A 25,895-nucleotide genomic window follows, 5' to 3' on the forward strand; every position below is an offset into this window, starting at 1 on the left:
AGATACTGGAAGGGATTTTTTTTAAGTAGCTCTATGGTCAGAAGTTGGCCAAGTGAGAAGCTGATATCCAGAGATGATAGGAATATGTTTTTAGGATTTCTCACCTAAGCTAAAATCAAACTATGGACCCAGGGGAAAAGAAAAATATTCTGAAGTCTTTTGTGGAAGGATTTACTGCAGCTCCAAATCTAGAATACGAGAACCTTTTGATTTTCACCTTGCTAGAAGACCTTCACCCTGATACAAAGAAACAAACTGAAGATAATGTATATCGATGGGAGGTTCAGCCCCTTGATATCTTTAAGGCCAGATCCCAATTGTTTGCGGAATTAAGAGCAACTGTCCTTATCTCACAAATCTTTGCAAAACCAGCAACACAGCTCTAGAAACAATCCAAGTCTACCTATCATTATCAACCCCCAAAATTCCCTATTCATCTCTGAATGCCTGCAGATATTGTAAAAGATCAGAACTTTGGAAAAAGAACTAGCCTGCTTTAGAGATAATGAAGGGAAAACTTAAATAGCAAAGGCCCTACACTTCTGATAACAGAAAAATATACCCTAAAACCCCTAGAAGAAAATTTGCATTTCTTCTCTGTCCTTAGAAGATGAAAATAATACCTCATCCTTGAAATATAAAACAGCCCACATTCACCTGAGACTGAAGGAAAAAAAGGTGGGGAGAAGGAGGCTTTTTCAAAATATAAACACTTAAAAAATCTCACTCACCCCAAATCTAGCCCGCAGCCTCCATAAGATTACTTGCCAAGGACAAATACAAGTCTGCAGTCTCTTCCACGAATATTACTAAAAAGCATTAGCCACCTGCCATCTGACCAGATAAACTTTCCATCTGCCAGAAACAAAACGTGGATCCAACTGTCCTTCCATAAACTAGTGACTTTTTGCAGTATCATACCAGTCCCACAGCTAAAGTTTTAAAATAAAAGCTAGGAGATCTCTGTGTGCATTTGTCGGCATGTTTATGTATGTATATTTCAAGTGTGTGATTTGTCTTCTACCTCCAGATGGTAATGCCAAAATGAATTTGTAAAGAGCTCTATTTAATTGGTTAAAGACAAACATGCATTACATCAATCAAGTGTACTCTCAGAAATACAGAAACTAACCCAAATGTTTTTAAAGCTTATAAAGATTAAACCAGAAATCAATGAAACAGAAACCAAAAGAACAGTAGAAAAGATCAACAATACTAGGAGTTGGTTCTTTGAAAGAATTAACAATATCAAGAAACTCCTAGAGAGACTTATCAAAAAGAAAAGAGAATGAACCCAAATAAATAAAATCATGAATGAAAGACGAGAGATCACAACCAATACCGAAGAAATACCAACAGTTATTAGAACATATAAGCAACTATATGCCAACAAATTAGGCAATCTGGAAGAAATGGATGCATTCCTAGAGATGTATCGACTATCAAAACTGAAACAGGAGGAAACAGAAACCTGAACAGACCCATCACCAGCAAGGAAACTGAAGCAGTAATCCAAAATCTTCTAACAAACAAGGGTCCAGGGCTGGCTGGTTTCCCAGGGGAATTCTACCAAACATTTAAGGAAGAATTAATACCTATTCTTCAGAAACTGTTTCAAAAAATAGAAATGGAAAGGAAACTTCCAAAGTCATTCTGTGAGGCTGGCATTACCTTGCTCCCCAAACCAGACAAAAACCCCACCAAAAAGGAGAATTACAGACCAATATCCCTGATGAACATGGGTGCCAAAATTCTCATCAAGATACTAGCCAAATGGGCGCCTGGGTGGCTCAGTGGGTTAAGCCGCTGCCTTCGGCTCAGGTCATGATCTCAGAGTCCTGGGATCGAGTCCTGCATCGGGCTCTCTGCTGAGCAGAGAGCCTGCTTCCCTCTCTCTCTCTCTCTGGCTGCCTCTCCGTCTACTTGTGATTTCTCTCTGTCAAATTAATAAATAAAATCTTTAAAAAAAAATAAAATAAAATAAAATAAAATAAAATAAAAAAAAGATACTAGCCAAAGGATACAAGAGTACATTGAAAGGATTGTTCACCACAACCAAGTGGGATTTTTTTCCAGAGCTGCAAGGGTGGCTCCACATCCCCAAATCAAAGTGATAGAGTACATTAATAAAAGAAAGGACAAGAACCATAAGATCCTTTCAATAGATGCAGAAGAAGCATTTGACAAAGTACAGCATCCTTTCTTGATTAAAACTCTTCACAGTGTAGGGATAGAGGGAACATACCTCAATATCATAAAAGCCATCTATGAAAAACCCACCACAAATATCATTCTCAATGGGGGGAAAACTGTGAGCTTTCCCCACTAAGGTCAGGAACATGGCACGGGTGTCCACTATCACCAATGTTGTTCAACATAGTACTAGAAATCTTAGCCTCAGCAACCAGACAACAAAAAGAAATAAAAGGCATCTAAATCAGCAAAGGAAAAGTCAAGCTGTCACTCTTTGCAGATGACATGATACTTGGAGAACCCCAAAGACTCCACCTCAAAATTGCTAGAACTCACACAGGAATTCAGCATCACAGAAGGATAAAAAGCAGTTGCATTTCTATACACTAACAATGAGACAGAAAAAAGAGAAATTAAGGAGTTGATCCCCTTTACAATTGCACCCAAAGCTATAAAGGTACCTAGGAATAAACCTAACCAACAAGGCAAAGTATCTGTACTGTGAAAATGATAGAATGCTCATGAAAGAAATCAAAGAAGACATAAAGAAATGGAAAAACATTCCATGCTTACAGACTGGAAGAACAAATATCATTAAAACATCTATTCTCCCTAGAGTGATCTATACATTTAATGCAATCCTTATCAAAATACCACCAACTTTTTTCACAAAGCTGGAACAAACAATCTCAAAATTTGTATGGTACCAGAAAAGACCCCAAATAGCCAAGGAAATTTTGAAAAAGAAAACCGGAACTGGTGGGCTTCAAGCTCTGCTAGACAGTATGGTACTGGCACAAAAACAGACACACAGATCAATGGAACAGAATAGAGAACCCAGAAATGGACTCCCAACTCTATGGTCAACTAATTTTTGATAGAGCAGGAAACAATATCCAATGGAAAAAAGACCATCTCTTCAACAAATGGGTGTTGAGAACACTGGGCAGCCACATGCAGAAGAATGAAACTGGACCATTTTCTTACACCATACAAAAAAATAGAGTCAAAATGGATGCAAAACTTAGGTGTAAGAAAGGAATCCATCAAAATCCTAGAGGGGAACACAGGCAGCAACTTTATGATCTCATCTGCAAGAACTTCTTGCTAGACAGGTCTCCAAAGGCAAGGGAAACAAAGGCAAAAATGAACTCTTGGGACTTCATCAAGATAAAAAAAACTTCTGCACAGCAAAGGAAACAGTCAACAAAACCAAAAGACAACCAACAAATGGGAGAAGATATTTGCCAATGACATACCAGATAAAGGGCCAGTATCCCAAATCTATAAAAAATTTATCAGACTCAACACCCAAAGAACAAATAATCCAATCGAGAAATGGGCAGAAGATATGAACAGACATTTCTCCAAAGAAAACATTCAAATGGCCAACAGACACATGAAAAGGTGCTCCACATCACTCGGCATCAGGGAAATGCAAATCAAAACCACAGTGAGATACCACCTCACACCTGTCAGAATGGCTAAAATTAACAAATCAGGAAACAATAAATGGGGGCAGGGATGTAGAGAAAGGGGATCCCTCTTACACTGTTGGTGGAAATGCCGATGTGGGACTTGATCCCAGGACCCTGAGATCATGACCTGAGCCGAAGGCAGTGGCTTAACCCATTGAGCCACCCAGGTGTCCCAAAATAATAAGAGTTTTTAAAGCATGCTACAATATCAACGTATTCTGCTCTTGACAAGAGATTGCGAATGGTTTTTCTTTACCTTTTAAGTAATCTACCTGGAAAGCAAAGATTTTTGTCTTGCTAAAATAACTCACTGTGCTTAATGTTATCTTTCTCCTGACTCTGATTACTTAAGAAAATACAGTCTTCTCAATTATAAGAGAGTAAAGTTTTGTTCACAACTATGTAACCTTCTATATTTTCCTTTAACATTGTCTATTGTCACTTTGACTAAATAATGAAGTATTAAATCATAATGATCTGTGATCCTAATTAATCAGATATTCAAGCCTTTTGACATCTTCTAAAAACAAAATTCTTTAAAAAATTTTATTTATTTATTTGACAGAGATCACAAGTAGGCAGAGAGGCAAGCAGAGAGAGAGAGAGGAAGCAGGCTCCCTGCCGAGCAGAGAGCCCGATGTGGGGCCTGATCCCAGGACCCTGAGACCATGACCTGAGCTGAAGGCAGGGGCTTAACCCACTGAGCCACCCAGGTGCCCCTAAAAACCAAATTCTTTTGGTTTGGAGGTTTTTTTGACACAAAGTAATTTTAAGATTTCCCAGAGGGTCCCTTTCAAATCTCAAAAGACTTGTCTCTCCTCTTGTAAAAGAGAGATGTTAAATTGCTTAGGTTTACTTGGTATGTTAAAGTACATGGGGTTCATTGTCAAATAACTGACAGCCCAACCAGGTGGTTAAGGGCAGTCACTTGCTGGTAGCCCCAGGAAACTCAGGATGGCCTGGGGACCTCATGAAGAAAGAAATTCACCCAAATCCATGGGTATTTTCAGGCTAAGTCTGACAGTGAGTCCCTAGCCTGGCTTCTTAGTCTGGAAAGGCTTTTAAAAGTTCCTAAGATTCCTTATGAAAAGTTCCACCAGAGGAACTCAGTCAGTTAAGTAAGTGTCTGACACTTGGTTTAGGCTCAGGTCATGATTTCAGGGTCAGGTCATCATTTCGAGGTCAGGTCATGATTTCAGGGTCGTGAGATCAAGCCCTGCCTTGAGCTCTGTGCTCAGTGTAGACTTTGCTTGAGACTCCCTCTCCCTCTGCCTCTCTGCCTCCGACAACTCATGGGAGCGAGCTTTCTCTCTCAAATAAATAAATCTTAAAACAACAGCAACAACAAAAAGTTCCAGCAAAGCAGATTTAAAAGGAGCCGATATAGTCAATCACTCTTCTTGCTGTGCTTTACACAAATAATCCGGTCAAATTTAATTTTTCAACTTATTTTGCAAACAGTTTAGTTTGCATGATTACCTTTGATAGAAATACGGTGACTGGTTCAGAGAACTAGTAACACAACCTTGTGGATGTCACATTCTACTCTCGTTCATTGTGTCTGAGGATTTGTTACATCCCTGTACACTGGACTGAATCCTCCATTCTTTGTGTTTCTTCAAATGTCTGGCTACACTTCCAGACTAATGTTTCCAATCTTCACTCCCCCTTCTGATTTGGAAACACTACAAACAAAGACTGCCTTTGAATATCCCTGTAAGGGACCATACCAGGTCTTCCATACTGCCAAGAAAGCAGTTAAACTTCAGGGACTTGAACCACGGTTCTCCCAGTTCAAAAGGGTTCCTCCAGACCCTTGGAACTGCACCCCAGCTGGAGATATAAAATTAATATCAACAAGGGACACAGATGGCATCTTGAGGTGGACAGACCTCCCAAGGTCATGGATCAAGATCTTCACCTCCTGGGGGGCCTTTCTGTCTTAGTCAGTGAAGTGTCTGACTCTTAATTTCAGCTCAGGTCTGAATCTCAGGGTCATGAGGTCAAGCCCTGCACCGGGCTCCGCGCTAGATGTGGAGTCTATTTATTAAAAAAAAAAAAAAAAGACTTTCATCTCCAATATGAAGTTTTTATTCCTTTTTCCTTTTCATCACTTGTGTTTTCTCTCTGAATGCATGGGAAGGCAATGCTTCCGGGGTGTGGTCCATCTCTGAATGTATTGTTAAAGTAGCGCCGACCCAACAAAACCCTTAGACTCCCTCCCCAAAATTTTTCTTGGTAAGAGGACAGCCCTTCATTATCTTTTAGCCGAGCAAGAAGGTGTCTGTGCCATGGCCAACACCACTTGCAACACTTGGCTTAAGAAAGCGCTCCTTCAAGGGGGTCTCTCTTTGACTTACTTGATGTTGATTGGTTTGCTTCTCGGATGCCATCGCTCCGAAGTGCCCTCGAGACATTGGGAATTATCCTGCTTGTAATAATCATGGTGGTCTCCCTGAAAACACTGTGGTGTTCTCTCTAAAGCTTTAAATGTATGTTGGAGCCACTAACCACCAAGCAAATGATCTTCTTAAGACTGATTCATCAGAGGGTCACTCGGGTGGCTCATTCGTTAGGCATGTGTCTTCGGCTCAGGTCATGATCCCAAGGGTCCTGGGTCCTGGCCCCGCATCTGCATCCAGCTCCCTACTCATCAGGAAGCCTGCTTTTCCCTCTCCCACTCCCCCTCCTGTGTTCCCTCTTTCTCTGTCAAATAAATATATAAGATCTTTAAAAAAAAAAAAAAAAAAAAAGACTAACTCATCAGAAAAGAAACAAAGGGAACAACTGACTTAAAGAATGTAAACCCAAGGTCATGACCTGCAAATACGCTGGAAAGATTCAGCAAAAAGACATAATAATCTGTGAATACCATATAGAGGATGAGGAAAAAAAAAAACAAAAACAAGAACTCCAGAGCTGGGAAAAGAGGTAATGCCTTCAGTTTTGATGACATCTCTTAGGCTGAGAGCCTGATCAAAAGGGGAGAATTGCTGAAAACAAAACAAATCCCCACAAGATAACACGACCAAATGGAGTCGCTTATGCCAGGCTCCACATCACCAAAACCAAGACTTAGCTTTTTTTTTTTAGCTTCAGAGACAGACGTTGGTGATTCATCAGTCTCGTATCATACCCGGTGCTCAGTATGTCATGTGCCCTCCTTAATGTGCATCACCAGTTACCCCATCCCCCCACCCATCACCCCTCCGGCAACCTTCCATTTGTTTCCTATAGTTAAGAGTCTCTTATCGAGTCACCTGGGCGGCTCAGTGGGTTAAAGCCTCTGCCTTCGGCTCAGGTCAGAATTCCAGGGTCCTGGGATCGAGCCCCGCATCAAGCTCTCTGCTTGGTGGGGAGCCTGCTTCCCTGCCTCTCTGCTGCTTGTGATCTCTGTCACTAGCAGATAAATAAATAAAATTTTTTAAAAAAAGAGTCTCTTATGAACCAAGATTTAACTAAATTACAGTTTTGGCTTTCCCAAAAATGGAATCTGAAACCAATCAGGACTCGCCTGACCAGCACTAGCCAGAAGATCTGCCGGACGGACCCTTCCCATCCTCTTAAGGAAAGGGACCTTGCAACGACCAATCCCCTTTTGTACACAGTGTAACTTCCTTGTTCCTCTCCCTTCTGGCTATGAAAGTCTCCCGTGTCATACAGCTTCTCAGAGCTCATTTCTATCTGCTACTTTGGATACTGCCCAATTAGAACTGATTTTTGTTGGAGTAAACTCTTCAAGTTTTTTTTTGTTTTTGTTTTTGTTTTTTAAAGAATTTATTTATTTATTTAACAGAGAGAGATCACAAGTAGGCCGAGAGGCAGGCAGAGAGAGAGAGGAGGAAGCAGGCTCCCCGCTGAGCAGAGAGCCCGATGCGGGACTCGATCCCAGGACCCTGGGATCACGACCTGAGCCGAAGGCAGTGGCTTAACCCACTGAGCCACCCAGGCGCCCCGACTCTTCAAGTTTTCAATAAGCCTCAGTTCATATTTTAACAACAGTTCACGATTAGCATGTTGGAGCCCGGACTCAGGCGCCCTGACTCCCAAAGTTCCCGCACACTCTCTGTGTAGATTACACCACAGAACTGTTACGGATTGAATGTATTCCCGAGAAAGCCTTTCTGAAATATTGAGAGGAGAATAATAATAATAATAATGATAATGTTGTATTATTGTCCACACCACTTCTTTATTGAAAACAGCTACTTCCAGTTCACTGACCAATGTAAATATTGCCCTGAGATCCTACTTAGAGTTTACACTGGGGAAAAAGACGCTCCTTTGGCAAAACTAAACTTCAGTTCAGTGTGCTCGTAGCACAGTTTAATGCACCCTTTTCAGAGCACATCGAGGAGCCCCTGACTGGCTCAGTCGGTGGGGCTGGCGACTCTCGATCTTAGGGTTGTGCATTCGAGCCCCACGTTGGGTGTAGAGCTTACTTTCAATAAATAAAAGAAAGAAGGCACATACCTATTCTCTCACTGCAAGGAACACACTAGACAAGAGCCCGTGCATCCAGCTGCACAAGGAAGAACACGTCACTCCTATCACAAAACACCCGGGGGGAAATGCCCAGCCCCACACGGCTGACAGCTGGAGCCACTTACTATGATTGTTTGAACTCAGCGGCCACGGTGAGGAGGGAGGACAGAGCAACTAACTCGTGACGGGGAGTGTTTCGTGATCATCCTTAAAGACAGCAGAGGTAACGAGGGAAAGTCATTCAGTAAACTGCACGTTAGACTCTACATTTCACGTGGGCACTGCAGACGTTGAAACGACCCTCTTTTTAGGCTTCAGTGAGTCTAGTAGCAGTGCCCAGGGCAGAAAGCAGCCAGCAAGAGTGGGGGATTCTTCAAAACAGATGTGGTTCAGAATACTTGAGGCAGGCACAAATAAGAAACAAATGGGGTCGTTTTTTTAGAAAAGCAAAGGGCTCTACTGAGAAGACAATGAAATCCCCTGCTGTTGCAAAAGCAAACTCCACGGGTGGGAGGAAGCAGGAATTTAAGGTAAAATTAGTTGGTGTAAAGAATGGAAAGGCAACATTTACTGAGCGGCTGCTGAGTCTGAGGTCCTTTACTAAAGCGGTCCGCCTTTTTCAAAATGTAATACAAGCACCCTTCTTTTCACATATATAAGAAAGACAAGAAAATGAGGCTCAATTTAGCTTAATATCATATAGCCAGCAAGCCATGCAACCAAGATTTGAACCCACTCCTGCTCTTTCTGTTATATTTGGCTGCTAGTGCAGAAGATTCTTGAGCCAAAGTCATGAAAATTGCAGTTTCATTGGAAAGCCTGGGTAGCTAGAAACCGTGAAAAAACTAAAAGGGCCTAAGGAAAGAAAAGCTTGAGAAAGAAGCCCAGGAAACAGCCAGGTTCATAATACCATCAAGAAAGAGGTTGACTGGGGCGCCAGGGTGACTCAGTGGGTTAAGCCTCTGGGTTGGATCAGGTCATGATCTCAGGGTCCTGGGATTGAGCCTGCTTCTACCTCTCTCTGCCTGCCTCTCTGCCTACTTGTGATCACTCTCTCTGTCAAATAAATAAATAAATAAATAAATAAGATCTTTTTAAAAAGAAAGAAAGGAAGAAGTTGACTGATTTTAAGCCTAGGGCAACTAAGGGACCTGGGGCCTGACCCACTTTCACGGTACTTTCCAGTTTATGAAGCACCTTTATTCCAGTTATTGGAGTCAATCTAGTAAAGTAGGCATTAGTATCATCTTCATTCTCCATTTCAGAAAAACTGAGTTTTAGTTTACAGGTCTTGCCTAAGATCATACACTAGAAATGCCAGAACAAAACTCTTGAGTCCAAATTGCAAATTTTTTCCATTAACCCCACAGAGCCAGAGAAATGGCTCTGGCTTGAATTAGAAATAAAAACAAAAGTCTTAGCATTTAAAAACAAGGGACAACTTAGGGGTAATAGTTGAGAGATGTGTCAGTGTTTTTAACTTAATCCAGTTAACATCTAATGAGAGACTTTGGATCGATCACCCATCTCTTTTGTACGAAATTACCTGAGGTACCTTCCAACATTTAAAAATGGTGGAATCTTTAAATGTCCACTTCTAGTGTGTCTATCAAAAAGAGGGGAGAAATATCCCTCAGGATTCCAGAACAGAAGCCGGTCAGGGAAAAGGGGGAAGGGCTTGTCTAAACTCTCAGTCGCTGGGGAGAAGTAGGCTCCTCTTTGACACTTTGGAGGTAGATATCCGAAGTTGACCAAGTGAAGCCCCAGAAACTCCCCTAATGTGGATTACAGCACTACTTAAATTGAACACCAATCCCTTCATTTGAACATTAGAAATTACAGAGAAAGAATTAAGTCTCCACCTGCCTATTCCAGAATGAGAATGAGTCAGTATTACCCAAAAGCCACAGCCGAGGAGGGCAAGCTTCCCTTTACAGAAGTACAGCAACTAATAAATGTAGAAAGCATGACAGAAACAAAAAAGCCAACAACAAAACAAACTAAAACACCACTTGGCAGCACTTAATCTAATAACTGATTCAAGCAGAAATCATCAATGAATACTAAGATTAATTAAAAGGTTGGTGGGAAAGGGGCAGCTGCGTAAGGCTGAAGTTTCATCCCACAGCTTGCTCGGTGTTCGCAAGGGGGAAAACATGACAGACATGATCCGGCCGTCATCTCATTAGCAGGAGCAGCTAGTACAGTAACAATCAGACATCACTTGTTTCCTGATGTTATAACATACGTGACTTCACTCATAAAATATCCTAAGTCTAACCTACTCTGTAATAAAAATACTAATATGCCAAATAAAAAATGATCAAAGGACTTGAGTAGGGTGCCTGGGTGGCTCAGTTGGTTGGACGACTGCCTTCGGCTCAGGTCATGATCCCGGAGTCCCGGGATCGAGTCCCGCATCAGGCTCCCAGCTCCATGGGGAGTCTGCTTCTCCCTCTGACCTTCTCCTCGCTCATGCTCTCTCTCACTGTCTCTCTCTCAAATAAATAAATAAAATCTTTAAAAAAAAAAAAAAAAAGGACTTGAGTAAATGTTCTCTAAAGATACATAAATGGCCAATAAGCACATGAAAAGATGCTCAACCTCACCAGCCATCAGAGAAATGCGAATCAAAACCATAGTGAGATATCACTTCACACCCATTAAGTTGACTAGGATCAAAAAGTCAAGTAGTAAGTTCAACAGAAGATGCAGATACATTGGAACCCTCATACATTGTTGGTGGGAACATAAACTGGTGCAGCCACTTTGGAAAACAGTTTGATAGCCCCCAAAACGTTAAACAGAGTTACCATGTTGATGAAGTTCTAGAACATCGGTGAGGTTCGGTGGGGTGGAGTCTGGAGCCAATGACCAAAAAAGGATTCTTGAGACATCTTTGGTGCAAAATGGTGGTTTATTAAAGCACGGGGACAGGACCCGTGGACAGAAAGAACTGCTGCCCCAGGGTTGTGAAGGGTGGCATTTATGTACCCTGGAGTTGGGAGAGGTAAGGAAAAGGGAGGTTTCAACAGAACTTTCATACAGCTGAAGAAGACCAACAAGACACCAGAGCCCTTGCCATTGCCAAGGTCGTTCTGCCCTTTTTAGCAGGCTATTAACATTAAGGTAGTTGGGAGACTCCTAAAGAATGTCACATGTGTCCCACCCAGGAGTGGGGGTGGAGAAAGGCTGCAGGTGTCAACTTTTGCTTTGTCCTCAGCCAGCCTTCTGTTCCCGCATCAACATGACCTAGTTTGGGGAGGTGAAATTTACCTCTACCCTCAAAATTTCTTCTGACTGGTCTAAGAATAAAATTGACACAAGACACATTAACAGGATAAAATTAATTTCGAATGAATAGGAGCACCATATGTGGGGGTCACGTTCACATGTTCCCAGACAGGAAGGTAAAATGAGGCATATACACCATTCTGCACTAAGGAATGAGATAGGAGAGTAAGGACATTCACAGGACAATGAGAGCAGATGTTTGATCTCTGAGAGCAGATGTTTGATCATTGGACGTTTGTCTTCCATGTAGATGGGTCACTCAGAAAAAAACTCATCTCTGATAAAAACTCTCATTCTGGGAAAGACTGCCAACTTACTTTCTCCTAGGTCGTCAAAGCGGGGATGCACGCTTTTCTCAAGCCCATTTGATCTTGATAGCTTTCTGCTCAAAATAACCCACATGCTAACGCGCACACTTTTAGGGAGACTTGTTTTGAACCCCACAACTTGCAATTCCGCTCCTTAGTACAGACCCAGGAGAACTGTAAGCAGATGTCCACACGAAAACTTGCGCACAGATATTCATGGCGGTATTATTCATGAATCGCCAAAAAAGAGAAACAACCTGGATATCCATTAACTCATGAATGGACAAAACAGCAGTATTATTCAGCCATAAGGAATAAAGTACTGATCCACACTACAACATGGAAGAACAACCTTGAAAATGCTATGCTAAGTGAAAGAAGCCGGTAATGAATGATCACACATTGTATGACTCCATTTATGTGAAATGTCCAGAACAGGCAAATCCATATAGACGGACAGTAGATTAGGGGGATATGGGGTATGACCGCTAAAGGATATAAGGTTTGTTTTGAGGGCAGTCAAGATATTCCATAGCTAGACAGTGGTGGTGACTGTACAACTTTCTGAGTATATGAAAAATCACTGAATTGTATACTTTAAAGGGGTGAATTTTATGGTATGTGAATCATATGTCACTAAAGCTGGTATTTAAAACGTCAAGGAGAGGGGCGCCTGGGTGGCTCAGTGGGTTAAGCCGCTGCCTTCGGCTTAGGTCATGATCTCGGGGTCCTGGGATCGAGTCCCGCATCGGGCTCTCTGCTCAGCGGGGAGCCTGCTTCCTCCTCTCTCTCTCTGCCTGCCTCTCTACCTACTTGTGATTTCTCTCTGTCAAATAAATAAATAAAATCTTTAAAAAAAAAAAGTCAAGGAGATATATAAAATCAGCAGGTGGCTATACATGTACCTATGTTTGTACATTTGAGAATCTCTTTGCAAGGAGATGAATAAACAATCATCAACAGTGATTGTCTCTAGGGAGGGAAGTATGGGGCTCAAGGCCAGGGTGGGACAGAAATTTCCCTTTTCCCTGTTTTTACAAGTTATTTTTTTTTAACCATTTGCATCTAGTTCCTAAATTAATTTAAAATTGTGGGGCGCCTGGGTGGCTCAGTGGGTTAAAGCCTCTGCCTTCAGCTCAGGTCATGATCTCAGGGTCCTGGGATGGAGCCCTGCATCGGGCTCTCTGCTCAGTGAGGAGCCTGCTTCTTCCTCTCTCTCTCTCTTTCTGCCTATTTGTGATCTCTGTCAAGTAAATAAATAAAATCTTTAAAAAAATGAAATAAAATAAAATTGTAAGTGTTTCTAAAGGAAAAAAAGAGTTTAACCTGAATATTTTCAAGATGGCCAGTTTTCAGGAAATACAGAGATGGAATTAACAAGCCAAACCCCGTTCCAGAGAAACAGTGGAATGCAGAAGGTGGGGCAGCCTACAGGACAACAGGCAGTGATTCTTAAATAAACCGGTGAATCAAATGGGGGAAGTCAATATTAAAACAGACTAAAGAAGGACTCCTAGGTGGCACAGTCAGTTGAGCCTCCTACTTCTGGTTTCCACTCAGGTCATGATCTCAGAGCCTCTGTCGGGCTCCATGCTCAGTTCAGAATCTGCCTCGGATTCTTCCTCCCTCCCCCGCTACCCTCCCCCTTGTGTGCATGAGCGCCCATGCTCTCTGTCTCTTTTGAATAAATAAAATCTTAAAACAAAACAAAACAAAAACAAAAACCAGACTAAACAGACATAGTCACATGGAATGCTTGTCTTTCTGTAGACCAGTTTGAATAAGTCTACCTATAAAGGACAGCTTTGGGACTACTGGAGAGCTCTGACATGGAATGGACATAAACTGAAAATAGGGGGGGCGCCTGGGTGGCTCAGTGGGTTAAGCCACTGCCTTCAGCTCAGGTCATGATCTCAGGGTCCTGGGATCGAGTCCCGCATCGGGCTCTCTGCTCAGCAGGGAGCCTGCTTCCCTCTCTCTCTCTCTGCCTGCCTCTCCGTCTACTTGTGATTTCTCTGTCAAATAAATAAAATCTTTAAAAAAAAACTGATAATAGGGAATTATTATTGATTTTGTTATGTGTGATAGTGGTAGGCTGGTTATATAGAGAAATGCTTATTATTTTAGGACCGCCTACTAAAACATTCAGCGATGTAAATCAAGAAGACTGTAATTTACCTTGGTACACCAGCAAAGGGAAATTAATGAAACAAATATGGAAACTGCAAGCAACCGCTATTAGGTTAATGTGCCTGTGGGTGCCCATGGAATTATTTTCTCCCCTTTATGTGTGTGTTCGAAACATTTATAATTAAAAACTAAATGGAAGAAAAAAATTTACTTGAGGACAAAAGCAGTTATGAAACCTCCTCCCGAGGGGCTAAGAACCAGCTTCCCTCACACGCAATGTGGAGGTGAGCGGGGGTCATGTCGTGGGGAGGAGCTGGATGCACAGGTGGGTCCTCTCGTGCACTCGTGAGCCGTGGATGCATGCGTGACCTTCAGAGACCATTGCACAATGCCCCGCAGCACTGCGGCCCCACAGTCTGTACAGAACTGGGGCTCTTAAGATACCGTCAAGTAAACAGATGAATGGAAAGGAAAAGAAGAAAGTGTTATCCAATGTGGCACAGTATAAAGACCACAGAACTGGCAGGCAGAGGATCAGAGTTCGAGCTCCAGCCCATACTCGGTAAGTGAATTCCGACAAGTGCCTTAGCTGTGCAGGTCACTTTGCTGCTCCACAATAGGACGCTCATCCCATGACCCACCTGAGCTACCTCGCAGGGCTGCTGGGTGTCTCAGATGGGATAACACGTGAGCAAGACCCCTCGCTCCCACCTTCCAGAGAGGTCTGGAACCTACCACCGCCACCACCTCTCATCTGGAGTTCTCTCTTCCTCCTCCACCCTGTCCCCGCAAATCCTCCGCCTGGGAGACGGCATAAATTTCTAAAACTTTTTATAACCAGACGACTCACACTGGAAAATTGCGACACACAAAGGAGACCAGCAGCCGCACACCGGGACACTCACCCATTAGCTCCTGCGATCAGCAACAGCCTCCCATTCCCGATTCACCCATCCCTCCCACATGTGTGCATATTTACTTTTTCTTTTTTGAAGTGTTCTAGATTTTATTTAAAAACTAAATTTTATTTTATTTATTTAATAAAATCTCGGACATCAAATCACTTCACTTGTCAATCATTTCCTAGGCATCTCTTCTAGAAAAGCAGTGGGTCTCAAAGATGTCCTTCATGGTTACTTAGTTTCAATCGGGATCCAACAAGGGCCACTTGGTTAACATGTCTCTCATATCTCTTTGAATCTATAAGGGTCCTCCCTCCTTTTTCTCCCATGCCATTTTTTTTGTTGAATAAAGTGGGATGGGTGCCTGGGTGGCTCAGCGGTTTAAAGCCTGTCTTCAGCTTGGGTCATGATCCCAGGTTCTTGGGATCAAGCCCCGCATCGGGCTCTCTGCTCAGCGGGGAGCCTGCTTCCTCCTCTCTCTGCCTGCTTCTCTGCCTACTTGTGATCTCTGTCAAATAAATAAATAAAATCTTTAAAAAAAAAAAAAGTGGGAATCTTCTCAAAATAAATCATGTCTCTCCTCTACTTAGAAAGTGCTAATGGCAGTCCCCTGCTTAACAGAATAAGATGAAAAATGCCTAGTATTCGTTCACTCATTCATTCAGTAAATCATAACAGAGCGCCCACTGTGTGCCACAGGCTGCTAGCAAACCAGGGAACGGGGGCGAATATGGCAAGCCAAACCCCACCTTCCTAGGGCTCAGGCTTTAGGGGAAAAGAGAGCCAACAAACAGGTAAGTGAATAAATGATCAGCCTAGTTTTTAGAAAAGGACGCATGCCATGATGAAGATAAGGCCGAACGGAAAAACAATCACAAAGGGGGTCCGTGTGTCCCGCCCGCAGGACAGGAAGGTGCGGCCACAGGACATCAGGGCGGTGCGGCCACAGGACATCAGGGCCGTGTGTCCCAGGCAGAGCCAAGTACCAAGACCCAGATGGGACAAGCTGGCTGTGTGGTGGGGGGCAGAGAAGGCAAGTGGGTGCGGCTGGAGCCTGGCTGGCGTGGAGAACAGAGAGGGGGTGGGGGCGGGAGACCAGTGGGGTGGGGCCACGTGAGGCTTTGGGGGGCGGTGGGAAGTTTGGAAGCCCTGCCCTGCGCAGTTCCCCTGGAGGGGAGGGTTCTGACCGGGGTGACAAAGTCTCATTTAGCTCTGCCGGGTCCTTCTGCAGGCCTGCCCTCTCACATCTGGGTTTCGTGTCATTCCTGGGATGTGACAAGCTCCTTCTCTCGACACTCATGATCTCATACACAGTTAGTTTTCCTCCATTTGAACCACAGTCCTGAGCCTGCCTTCTTCACAGGGCTCAGCTCTACTCATCCTGTAGTTCCAGCTGGGTTGGGAATGTTCTTCCCTCCAGCTCTCTTCCCTCCAGCTAGCTCAGGTGGCACCACAACATAAGGACAGACTCTCCCTTGTAGCACACATCACAGGGGCAATTGGCCAGTTATCGATTTAATGTCCGTCTTCCCCAGCAGGCTGAAAACTCCGTGAGAGCAGAAACAAGCTGATGTTTCAGTCTGCATCTCTGAAGCCTCGCACGGTGCCTGGAACAGCAGGCGGCCGATGAAGTGTTTGCTGCATGAACAGGTGGCCTATCCTAACATTGCACCGCATCTTACAAGAAATAATATCCAGTGTCTTGAAATGGTGCCTGTAACTATTCAACACCGGGTCCCTCAAAGAATATTAAAAATCCAAACTCTGGGGCGCCTGGGTGCCTCACTCATTAGGCTCAAGTCATGATCCCAGCATCCTGAGATGGAGCCTGGCATTGGGCTCCCTGCTCAGCAGGAAGCCTGCTTCTCCCTCTCCCACTCCCCCGCTTCTTTTTTTTTTTTTTTTTTTAAGATTTTATTTATTTGACAGCAGAGATCACAAGCAGGCAGAGAGGAAGGCAGAGAGAGAGGGGGAAGCAGGCTCCCCGCTGAACAGAGAGCCCGATGCCGGGCTCGATCCCAGGGGATCATGACCTGAGGAGAAAGCAGAGGCTTAACCCACTGAGCCATCCAGGCGCCCCCCGCCCCAGCTTCTGCTCCCTCTCTTGCTGTCAAAAAAATAAGTAAAATCTTTTTTAAAAATCCAGAATTAGATGGGGTTCAGAGCTAATCTTGTCAAGCCTCTCCATTTTATAAGTAACAAGACCAGAAACAACAAGAGGGTGAGAAATGAAGGGATTTGGCCTCAGTTATAAGTTGAACTATGGGGTGCCTGGCTGGCTCAGTTGGTAGAGCACATGACTCCTGATCTCGAGGTTGGGGGTTCAAGGTGCCACCAACACCAGCGTTACCTCCATGGAACAGATTGGCTCCGTTTATGAGATCGAGAGTAATTTAAAGAGCTGGTGCTTCCGGTCTGTGTTTATATAGGTAAGTTGCACTCCAGTTACACTAGAAACACAGTGTATGGCCTGAAAGCTGAAACACTATTTGTACAGGATGCTTTCTCTTGCCTTGTTGTACGTTCCCATACATTAAGAAATTCCAGGGAGCTGGGGATCCTGGGGGTTCAGCCTGCCTTCGCTCAGGTCATGATCCCAGGGTCCTGGGATGGAGTCCCATGTCTGGCTCCTTGCTCAGTGGGAGGCTGCTTCCCCCTCTGCCTCTGCCCCTCCCCATGTTTGCGCTCTCTTTCGTGCACCCACGCTCGAGCTCTCAAATAAATAAATAAATAAAATCTTTAAAAAAAAATCCAGGGAGTTTTCACCTTGACAGATTTTATGGTTCTGCACATTTGTGTGTAGAAGTATAAGAGGCATGTTTTTGTAGAAGCCTCTGACAGAGCGAGCATGAGCCTGTTACATTCGAAATGTCCTTCTCAAAAGTTACCTCAAAAATATAGCACCAAAGTACTAACAAGAATAAAATAGAGAATGAAGGTTTTGACTTTAAACACACACACGCACACACACACTCTCAGCTATCAATGAAGAAGAAAGCCTGTAGTTTGAGAGCATATTACCACACGATAAGCAGTTTCAATACATTAATTCAGGGATATTCAAAAAACTTCACGGGAAAGGCAGTGATGTCTCTGTTTTCCAGATGAACAAACCACGGCTTTCAGAGGCTGGATAACTTCTCCAGGATCCACAAGTCAGTGGCAGAAGGGAGAGTCAAGACCACACATACCGGGCTGCAGAGACCTCCCTTTTTCTACATCACCTACTGATAGTCCAGGTGAACAGTTAAAATGAAAATGAAGACAGACGAACATCTGTCAATAGTTAAGCTCCAAATCAGACAGCACCGGCGTTCGGAGAGTTTAAGGACTGAGAGATGAATGCAGTCACTGGCACGAGTCAGGTAGGAAGGAGGAAGGACTTACGTTGACTCTGAGAGAATGGGAAAGAATCTGAGAGGTAAGAGGTAAGTGAAGTGGAATAAAAGAATAAGCAAAGGGCAAAAGTAAGGCATAATTTCCTCTCTGCAAAGGGTTAAGACAAAGCTAGAAATGAAGCCACAATGGTAGGCTGAGGCTCTGAACCCAAGCCAAAGAGCCCTCGGTCTACTGAAGTCAAGATTGCGGAGGGGGGGTGCGGGGAGCACTAAAGAAGCTGAAAAGAAGCTGACAAGTGTCATTGCCAACACGACATGAAAGATACAGATGGGAAGGCCTGCCATGAACGTGAAGGCATCGTGGGGAACCGAGCACCATGTTATTCAAGCCAACGGGCAACTCGCATTCCCCACCTTTGGGGCCCATTTAACATGACGGTTCACTCTCTCCCTCTTGACACACTTTCCTCACTTGGCTTCCAGGACTCCTCCTCGTTGCATAGCCCTGTCAGCCTCCACTGCCGTCTCCTCTTCTCCCTGATCTGTTGGAGGCCCCCTGGGACCTTATCTATCTACATATTCTCCCATGGTGGGGTTCATTTAGTTCTCTTGTTTTAGATACCATCTATGTGCCAAGGACTTCCAAGTTTATAGTCAAAGTCTAGGATTCTCTTCTAAATTCCAGACTCCCACCCAACTGCCCACTCCTTCCCAGACCCCTGACATTTGTGGTATATCACCTGCTAAAATACTATATAATTTACTTTATTATGTTTGCTGTTTATTTTCTTGGTCCCATTCCCTTGCTAGAACATAAACTTCTTGAGGATAGGATTTTTTGTTTTGGTCACTTGTATTTTAAGTGCCTAAAATAGTGCCTGGCTCTTGATAAGTATTTGCAGAATAAATGGATAAAGGGATGGCATAAGGCAGCCTCGAGGCAATGTAAGAACCCTCACAAGGCACCGCGAGCAAGGAAAAGCAAGTGGTAGTGACAGTAGCTGGGGGGAGGAGGGACGTGAGTACTTCTCGGTTTACCACGTGGAACCTCAAGGGACCGCACAGGCATTTGGGTGGAAACATCTGGCAGGATTTTGGAATTCTGGGACGTGTTCATTATTATTTCTTCATCTGAAAAGAATATTATTATCTCTTCATCTGAAAGGCAGGTTGTTTTGAGGAGTAAATAACCTAAAACTAGCAAGTCCCTGACACAAGGAGATACATTCACCCAATAATTGTTTTCCTTCTCCGGGACCGTTCATTCCCTCAGCCAGGTAGGTGCCCAGGATGGCACAGACCACCTAGCTCCTGTGCACATTCCCATCCATTCCCCTGTCCACTCCGGCCATCACACTGGGCCCCCCTGGACTCATGTAGCCCTCCCTTGTCAGTCCTTTTTGAGGACTGCCTCGACCAGGCCACTCTTCCTTCCAGGGCAGCCCTCATCCAAGGACTGACTGATCAACCAACCGATCACTGTGAGGCACCGTGAGTCCTCTCATACCTCAAAGCTTGGGAAAGCCATCTCACTTCAGAGCTCCCAGGGTTGGCTGAACCCTGTGCCTGGACTGCCAGCCACTCAGAGTCAGCCTCAGCTCAGTCCCTCTGCACCTCCCTCCCCTCCAGAGGTGTGGATGTGAGGGGCTCACCCCTCCCAGTGAAATAACCTGCCTGCTGATCTCCATTTCAGACTCAGTTTCCTGGCAACCCAACCCTTGGCAGACAGAACATCCAACAGTGCTCTGGGATTTTCTCATTGAAATGCAGATTTAAACCTAGGGGACCTGGAAGGTAGGGTTTGACCGGAAATCCTTTTTTAGCAATAGATTTTTCTAGGTTTTTAGAATGCGATGTGGTTAGTCTGATGCCACAAATAAAGGGGGAGGAGGTCCCAAATTTAACAAAAGAATTCAGTGGGTCTGTTAAGAAGGAAAAAAAAATTGTATTTTCAATAACCCCTAACTGGTATTTAGCATTTCCTTCCATTATGAATGCAGGCAACAAAGTATTGCAGTAACTCTTAATGACCTCACCACAAAGAGAAGTCCCAGATATTCGCATGTCACGTTTTAGTCAGGGCAGGTGTCTTCAAATACTGTTTACTGTCCAGACAATGTTGAAAATAAAGTAATTATCTGACCCCCCCCCCCACTGGACACATTGTTACACCTATTTAATAACGTTAGAAATAACCACATATGGGGTGCCTGGGTGGCACAGTTGGTTAAGGGTCTGCCTTGGGCCCGGGGCATGATCTGGAAGTCCTGGGACGGAGTCCCGCATCCGGCTCCCCGCTCAGCTCGGAGGCTGGTTCTCCCTCTCCCTCTGCTCCTCCACCGCTCCTGATTGCGTGCTCTCTCTCTCTCGCTCGCTCGCTCGCTCACTCTCTCAAATAAAAAGTAAAAAAAAAAATTTTTTTTTAGAGTAAGCACATATATTATTACTTCAGGCACTTTTTGTTTTAATATTTTTATCTGGATTTCAACATAATGACTTCCTGGGCAATCCTGCAGATTTTAGTTTATGTAATTAAAAATATAATGGCAGGACAGACTCCAGCCCCTGTCTGCCCCGGCCCCCCCGCCCCGTCTCTGGAATGCGCGCCGCGTTCTATGAAATCCACATGGCGCGCGGCTGGGGAAGGCGGCGGCGCGGAAGACTTCACCGAGGTGACAGCGTCCCCGGGCCCGGCCCGTCCTGAGAGGGCTCCAAAGAGCTAAAGGCCACCCGGGTCCGCTCCGCGGCGGGGCCCCCCATGGTGACAACGCTCTGCTACAGGAGACTGGACCTCCGGGTCGCCCTGCTTTCCCAGACCGAAACTCTGGACTGAAACGAGCTCAGCGGGGAGCGGACTCGCTGCCAGGACAGGTCCAGGGTCCGCGCGCAGACGCCCGCTCCCGCGGTCTTTCCCTGCCCCCGCACCCACGCAAGTCCTAGGGCCCGCGCGCCGTCTGGGACCCCGCTCCGGCCTCTGCCCTGCGAAGGCTCCGCGCCCGCGCCGGGCTCCTCCCGGGCCGCGTCCGGTCCCCGCAGGCCCAGGACAGCGGCGAGACGAGATCCGACTTCCCGGCGGCGGGGCCGCCCACAGCTGCCGAAGGGCAGACTCCGCCCGGGGTCCCGGGGTCCCGCGATGCCTGCGTTTCCCGGTCGGGCATGGAGCGCGCGAGGCCGCGCAGACGGGGGCTCCCCACACCCGCGTGCTCCTCCGGCGGCAGCGGCCAGGCGGCGCGGAGACGTCGGCCGCCCGGGAGAGGCCGGGAGCCCGCGAGGGCCCGGAGACCCCGCGCCCCCGCCCACTACGCCCACGTCCGTCCGACCCCGCGGGCCTCCGCGTCAGCCCCCGCCACCCTTCCGACGGCGGCTCGGCCCAGTGCCTTCCTCCCCCACCGCCCCCGCCGCCCGCCCTGGAGGTCGCACTCACGTAGACCGAGTCGATGCCGGATTTGTCGAAGAAGCGGAGCGGCCGCCTCAGCTCCAGGGCTGGGGAGACGCGGTCGTCCCCCGCCTCCAGCTCCTGGTCCCCGTGTCCCGGGCCGAACGGGAAGAGCTCCTGGCGGCTCAGGCAGCCCCCGGGCCCCGCCAGCAGCAGCTGTAGGAGCAGCGCCCGCGTCCACGCAGCCCCGCTCCGGCGCATCGCGGCCCCCGCGTCCCCGAACCGAAGTCCTGCAAACCTGGCGGCTCCGCGGGCCAGTCTGGGGAAGGCGGAGACGTAACCGGACGCCCCTCGGCAGCCCCTACGCGCCTCCCCCCTCCAGACGTCCCCACCCCGGGAACTAGGGGAGGGGAGCGAGGGGAGATGGGGAGCGCCCCGCCCCGTCCACAGGGCGCGCCGCCGAGGCTGCCCAATGGCCGCGAGGGGGAGGGCGAGGGGCGCCGCCGAATCCCCCTGCGGCTCCCGCGGCGTCGCCCTCGACCCCGCGGGGTCACGGGCGCTGGTGGCTGCGATTCCCTAAACCAGCCCAGTTGCCACGGAAGAGCAGGGCGCGGGACTTTGTGCCACGGTCCTCGGGTCAGGGTTAAGGCAGAAGGCGGGCTGCGTGGAAATGCTCCGGTTTCAGGAACATTGTCGCCCCCGGTGCTCCTGGCGGCGTCCGGAGGTCGGACTCGCTGGGTCAGACTCTGGTGGGCTGAGGGAGTAAGTGCCGAGTGAGTAAGAAGGGGCTGGACCAGGAGCGTGTTCTTTATCCATCCCGTTTCTCAACGTTATTGAGGCCAGATCTCTGCTTGGTGACGTGGAAGTTCGGCCAAACTAGCGGTCCCACCCTCCGAGACCAAGTCACGAATGTGTAAGATGATGTGGTGTGAGGGGGGCTGGGGTCCCCAAGTAATAAAGGATATTAGGGCTGGAATAATGGGCCAAGGAGAGCTTCCTGGGGGATGTGGGGATCAAACCAGGTCTTCTGGAAGGGATGGAATTTCATCAGGAGGCTAGGGAAGGGGCGTTCTGGAAGGTGGAGCTGTGGGTGGGTTGCTTTGAGTCAAGGCACCATCCCCCAGCTGAGAATTTGGAGAATGGCTGTTGGACGGGAAGCCTTAATACCAAACCTAGCAATCTGAACTCGCTCTAACACTCAGAGAGCCAAGATGGAGAATTCCCGACCAAGGAAGATAAGGCACGTCAGTGGTGTCCTAACTAACGGGTTGATCATTAATTTGGCTTTGGGAAGTCATCAGAGGTCTGTTGAAAGGGAAACAGGGGTGGGGGGCCCTGCGAAAGGAAAAAGAGGAAATTGAGGAGTATTGAACCTAAGAGCCATTACAATGAAAGAAAGACTGAGACCTGGTTATGATTTTGATATGGGGGTTAGGGAGAGAAGTTAGAATTGGGTGTAAGGTTTTAAGCCTGCAGGACTGCAACACCGGGCTGTCTTTTGAAGTCAGGGTGGACAACCAGGAGCAGTGCAACTTGGATATTCGTTTGCTGCCAGACTTCTTAACCTGGAGAGGTCAACAGGACACTTTTGCTGCCCGTCACCATCTAAAATTAAGGACCTGGGACCCAATTTGAAAGAAGTCTCCCAATAAACAGCAAATGCAATATAATACTTAAGGAGCATGAGTCCCGAACCAGTAAAAAACATAAAAAGCAAATGAAATCCACCCTTGAAACATAAAGTCTTTGATCGACTCTGGATGTCTTTTTCTTTTAAGTCCATTAGCCAGCACGGAAAACATTTATTAAGTTTCTGCATGTGTCAATTTGTTTTGCAACCTTAATAACCCTAGGAGACAGAGACCATCCCCATTTCACTGAGGAGGGGCATAGTGATTCAGAGAGGTCTAAATCATTTTGCTAAGGTCACACAGCTGAAGCCTGCAAGTGACCCACATGGTTCAGCCTCAGGACCACCTTAACCACTACATTCAATGGCTTTTGTATTGCATTTTTCCCTCTCATTAAAAAGTGACTAATGCTGCCCGCAATCTGTTTCCTTCGACTCCCTCCGGAACTGCAGCGCTGGGACCTCCAGTCCCCCACCCCAGAAGCACTTCCTGACTAGCGGTCTGGAGCTTCAACAGCCGCATTTCTGGGCTTCCAGGCCCCCAGCACTGCTCATTCCAATTGCCAAGGACTCTGTCTGGAGGCTCCTCTCATCCTCTGTGCTCACCTGCACACGGCGCGGGCCCAGAACACCCCGCAAGCCTCTAACGGCCTGGGCCTCAGAATCTCGTCCGTCAAACCCCCACCTTCTGACTCATTTCAGAGCTGCTGAAGCAGAAGCTGTTGCTCGGGCCTGGAATGCTCTCACCCCTCTCACGAATTCTCTCCGTTTTTGGTGCTCAGACAGCTTCCGAAGCTCCTATTGGCTCATGGGATTTTCCTCGGCTCATGCAAGAGTGAGAGAGAGTCGTTCTCCAGTGTCCTGGTTCAAAGCACCAAGCCCCTTAGGACAAAATCCCTTTTGCGAGCAGCTCCCAATCTATTGAAGAAGACAGAGAGACTAACAGTAACACGGTGAGATGTTAACTCATTTGAACAGAATTAACTCATTTGAACAGAATTAATGCCGTGTCAGCTGCTGAAGTTAGTAGCCTCAAGCAGATGTGGGGAGATGAGATTTGCAGAGGTTAGATAATGCGCCCAGTTTTGTAGTTCGTGCAAGAGCCCGGATTTGAAAGTTTTCAAATTTCACTGTACCTGAAACCAAAGCTCATAGTCTTTCTGCCACACCCTTCTGACTTTCTAGAAAAGGAGAGGTTTCTCCCTCAGTTGCCATCCAAAGCTGTATTGACTTTGTTGTTTCTACATTATGTTCGTGCTCCGTTTATGTGTTCATTTATTTCATCAGAATGCTCTTGCTCAACTAAGACTAGTAGATACTGTAAACTGTCTGCTTTTTCCTATTTATAGCCTGCACTCATTGCATGTCACTTGGGACTGGGGAATGTGACATCTACACTGTGCCTCTGACTGGGACAACCTGGGCTGGATGCCAGCCACTCCTTTAGGATTTCTAGTTTTAAATACATTTAAATACAAAATCTTCATCACAGAATATTTAATTTTATGTCATGTCCTGGTCATTTTCTAAGTGTATATAATAATTATGTATTTGTTTCTAGTTGTTTCATGTGACCCCCATATAAGCTCTTTGGGGGAAGGCTCATGTGTTCTGTTCTTTTCCAGAGTTCACAGAACCTCATTTAATGCTGTGTTGACGTTGATAAAAGTTAATAGTTTGAAAACTCAGTAGTACTTTATTTTTTTTTTAATTTTTTTTAAAAGATTATTTATTTATTTATTTGACAGAGAGAGATCACAAGCAGGCAGAGAGGCAGGCAGAGAGAGAGAGGAGGAAGCAGGCTCCCCGCTGAGCAGAGAGCCCGATGCGGGACTCGATCCCAGGACCCTGAGATCATGACCTGAGCCGAAGGCAGAGGCTTAACCCACTGAGCCACCCAGGCGCCCCTTTAATTTTTTTTTTTTAAAGACTTTATTTATTTATTTGACAGACAGAGATCACAAGTAGGCAGAGAGGCAGGCAGAGAGAGAGAGGAGGAAGCAGGCTCCCTGCGGAGCAGAGAGCCCGATGCGGGACTCAATCCCAGGACCCTGAGATCATGACCTGAGCCGAAGGCAGCGGCTTAATCCACTGAGCCACCCAGGAGCCCTGAAAACTCAGTAGTACTTTAAAAAGACATTTGATATCTGGCGTAGCATGACACCAGGGTTTTTTAAAATTATTTTTTATTAAACCCAGCACTGAGAGACTCGTACTTTTTCACTGAGTGCTATCTTCCGGATGAGACAGGAAGACAAAATTCAGGAAGCAGGTTATATCTATATGTTAAACTTTCTGTGTGGTTTATTCAGACAAAAGTCCAGGCAACTGGGTGGGGAAATAGCACAACTAGCTATTTCACTGAAAAAGATATCTGTTGTAATTTCATTCTCCTGTGAGCTTTCGCCACTGACCACATATGGTCACGGAGGATTCCTTTATTTACTCGATGTTATGTAGAAATAAATTTGTTAGTGTTCCAATTCAAGGGAAATTCACCTGATTTGTGAGTAAGGTGATCACTATTTTAAACAATTCAACCTCAATTCTGATCTCAGATAAAGACGACATAAATGAAATAACCATCCTCTAACAAAGGAAGACGATAATTTGTGAGAGTACTTCTGTAACTATATCAGGTTCCAAAACAATGTTCATTGCAAGGCGATATCATAGGAAACTATTAGGAGATTGATCCAAAAAGTTTATATTTATGGCTTCTCGGCTCCTATTCTTAATTATCACTTTCTAACAATGGATT

At 45.9% G+C, this 25,895-nt stretch overlaps 1 protein-coding gene across 1 annotated transcript in view; it reads right to left on the minus strand.

Annotated features, from left to right (window-relative positions):
- Positions 1 to 21,887, minus strand: part of NID1 (nidogen 1) — an 81,737-nt gene extending 59,850 nt beyond the window's left edge. Inside the window, exon 1 of the mRNA XM_032312275.1 lies at positions 21,553 to 21,887. Within this exon, the coding sequence (XP_032168166.1) occupies positions 21,553 to 21,765 (213 nt within the window). The 5' untranslated portion in view covers positions 21,766 to 21,887. The remainder of the gene's footprint in view (positions 1 to 21,552) is intronic.
- Positions 21,888 to 25,895: the final 4,008 nt, after the last annotated feature.

This window comes from Mustela erminea, chromosome 14, assembly GCF_009829155.1.
Source record: "Mustela erminea isolate mMusErm1 chromosome 14, mMusErm1.Pri, whole genome shotgun sequence".
Taxonomy (NCBI): domain Eukaryota; kingdom Metazoa; phylum Chordata; class Mammalia; order Carnivora; family Mustelidae; genus Mustela; species Mustela erminea.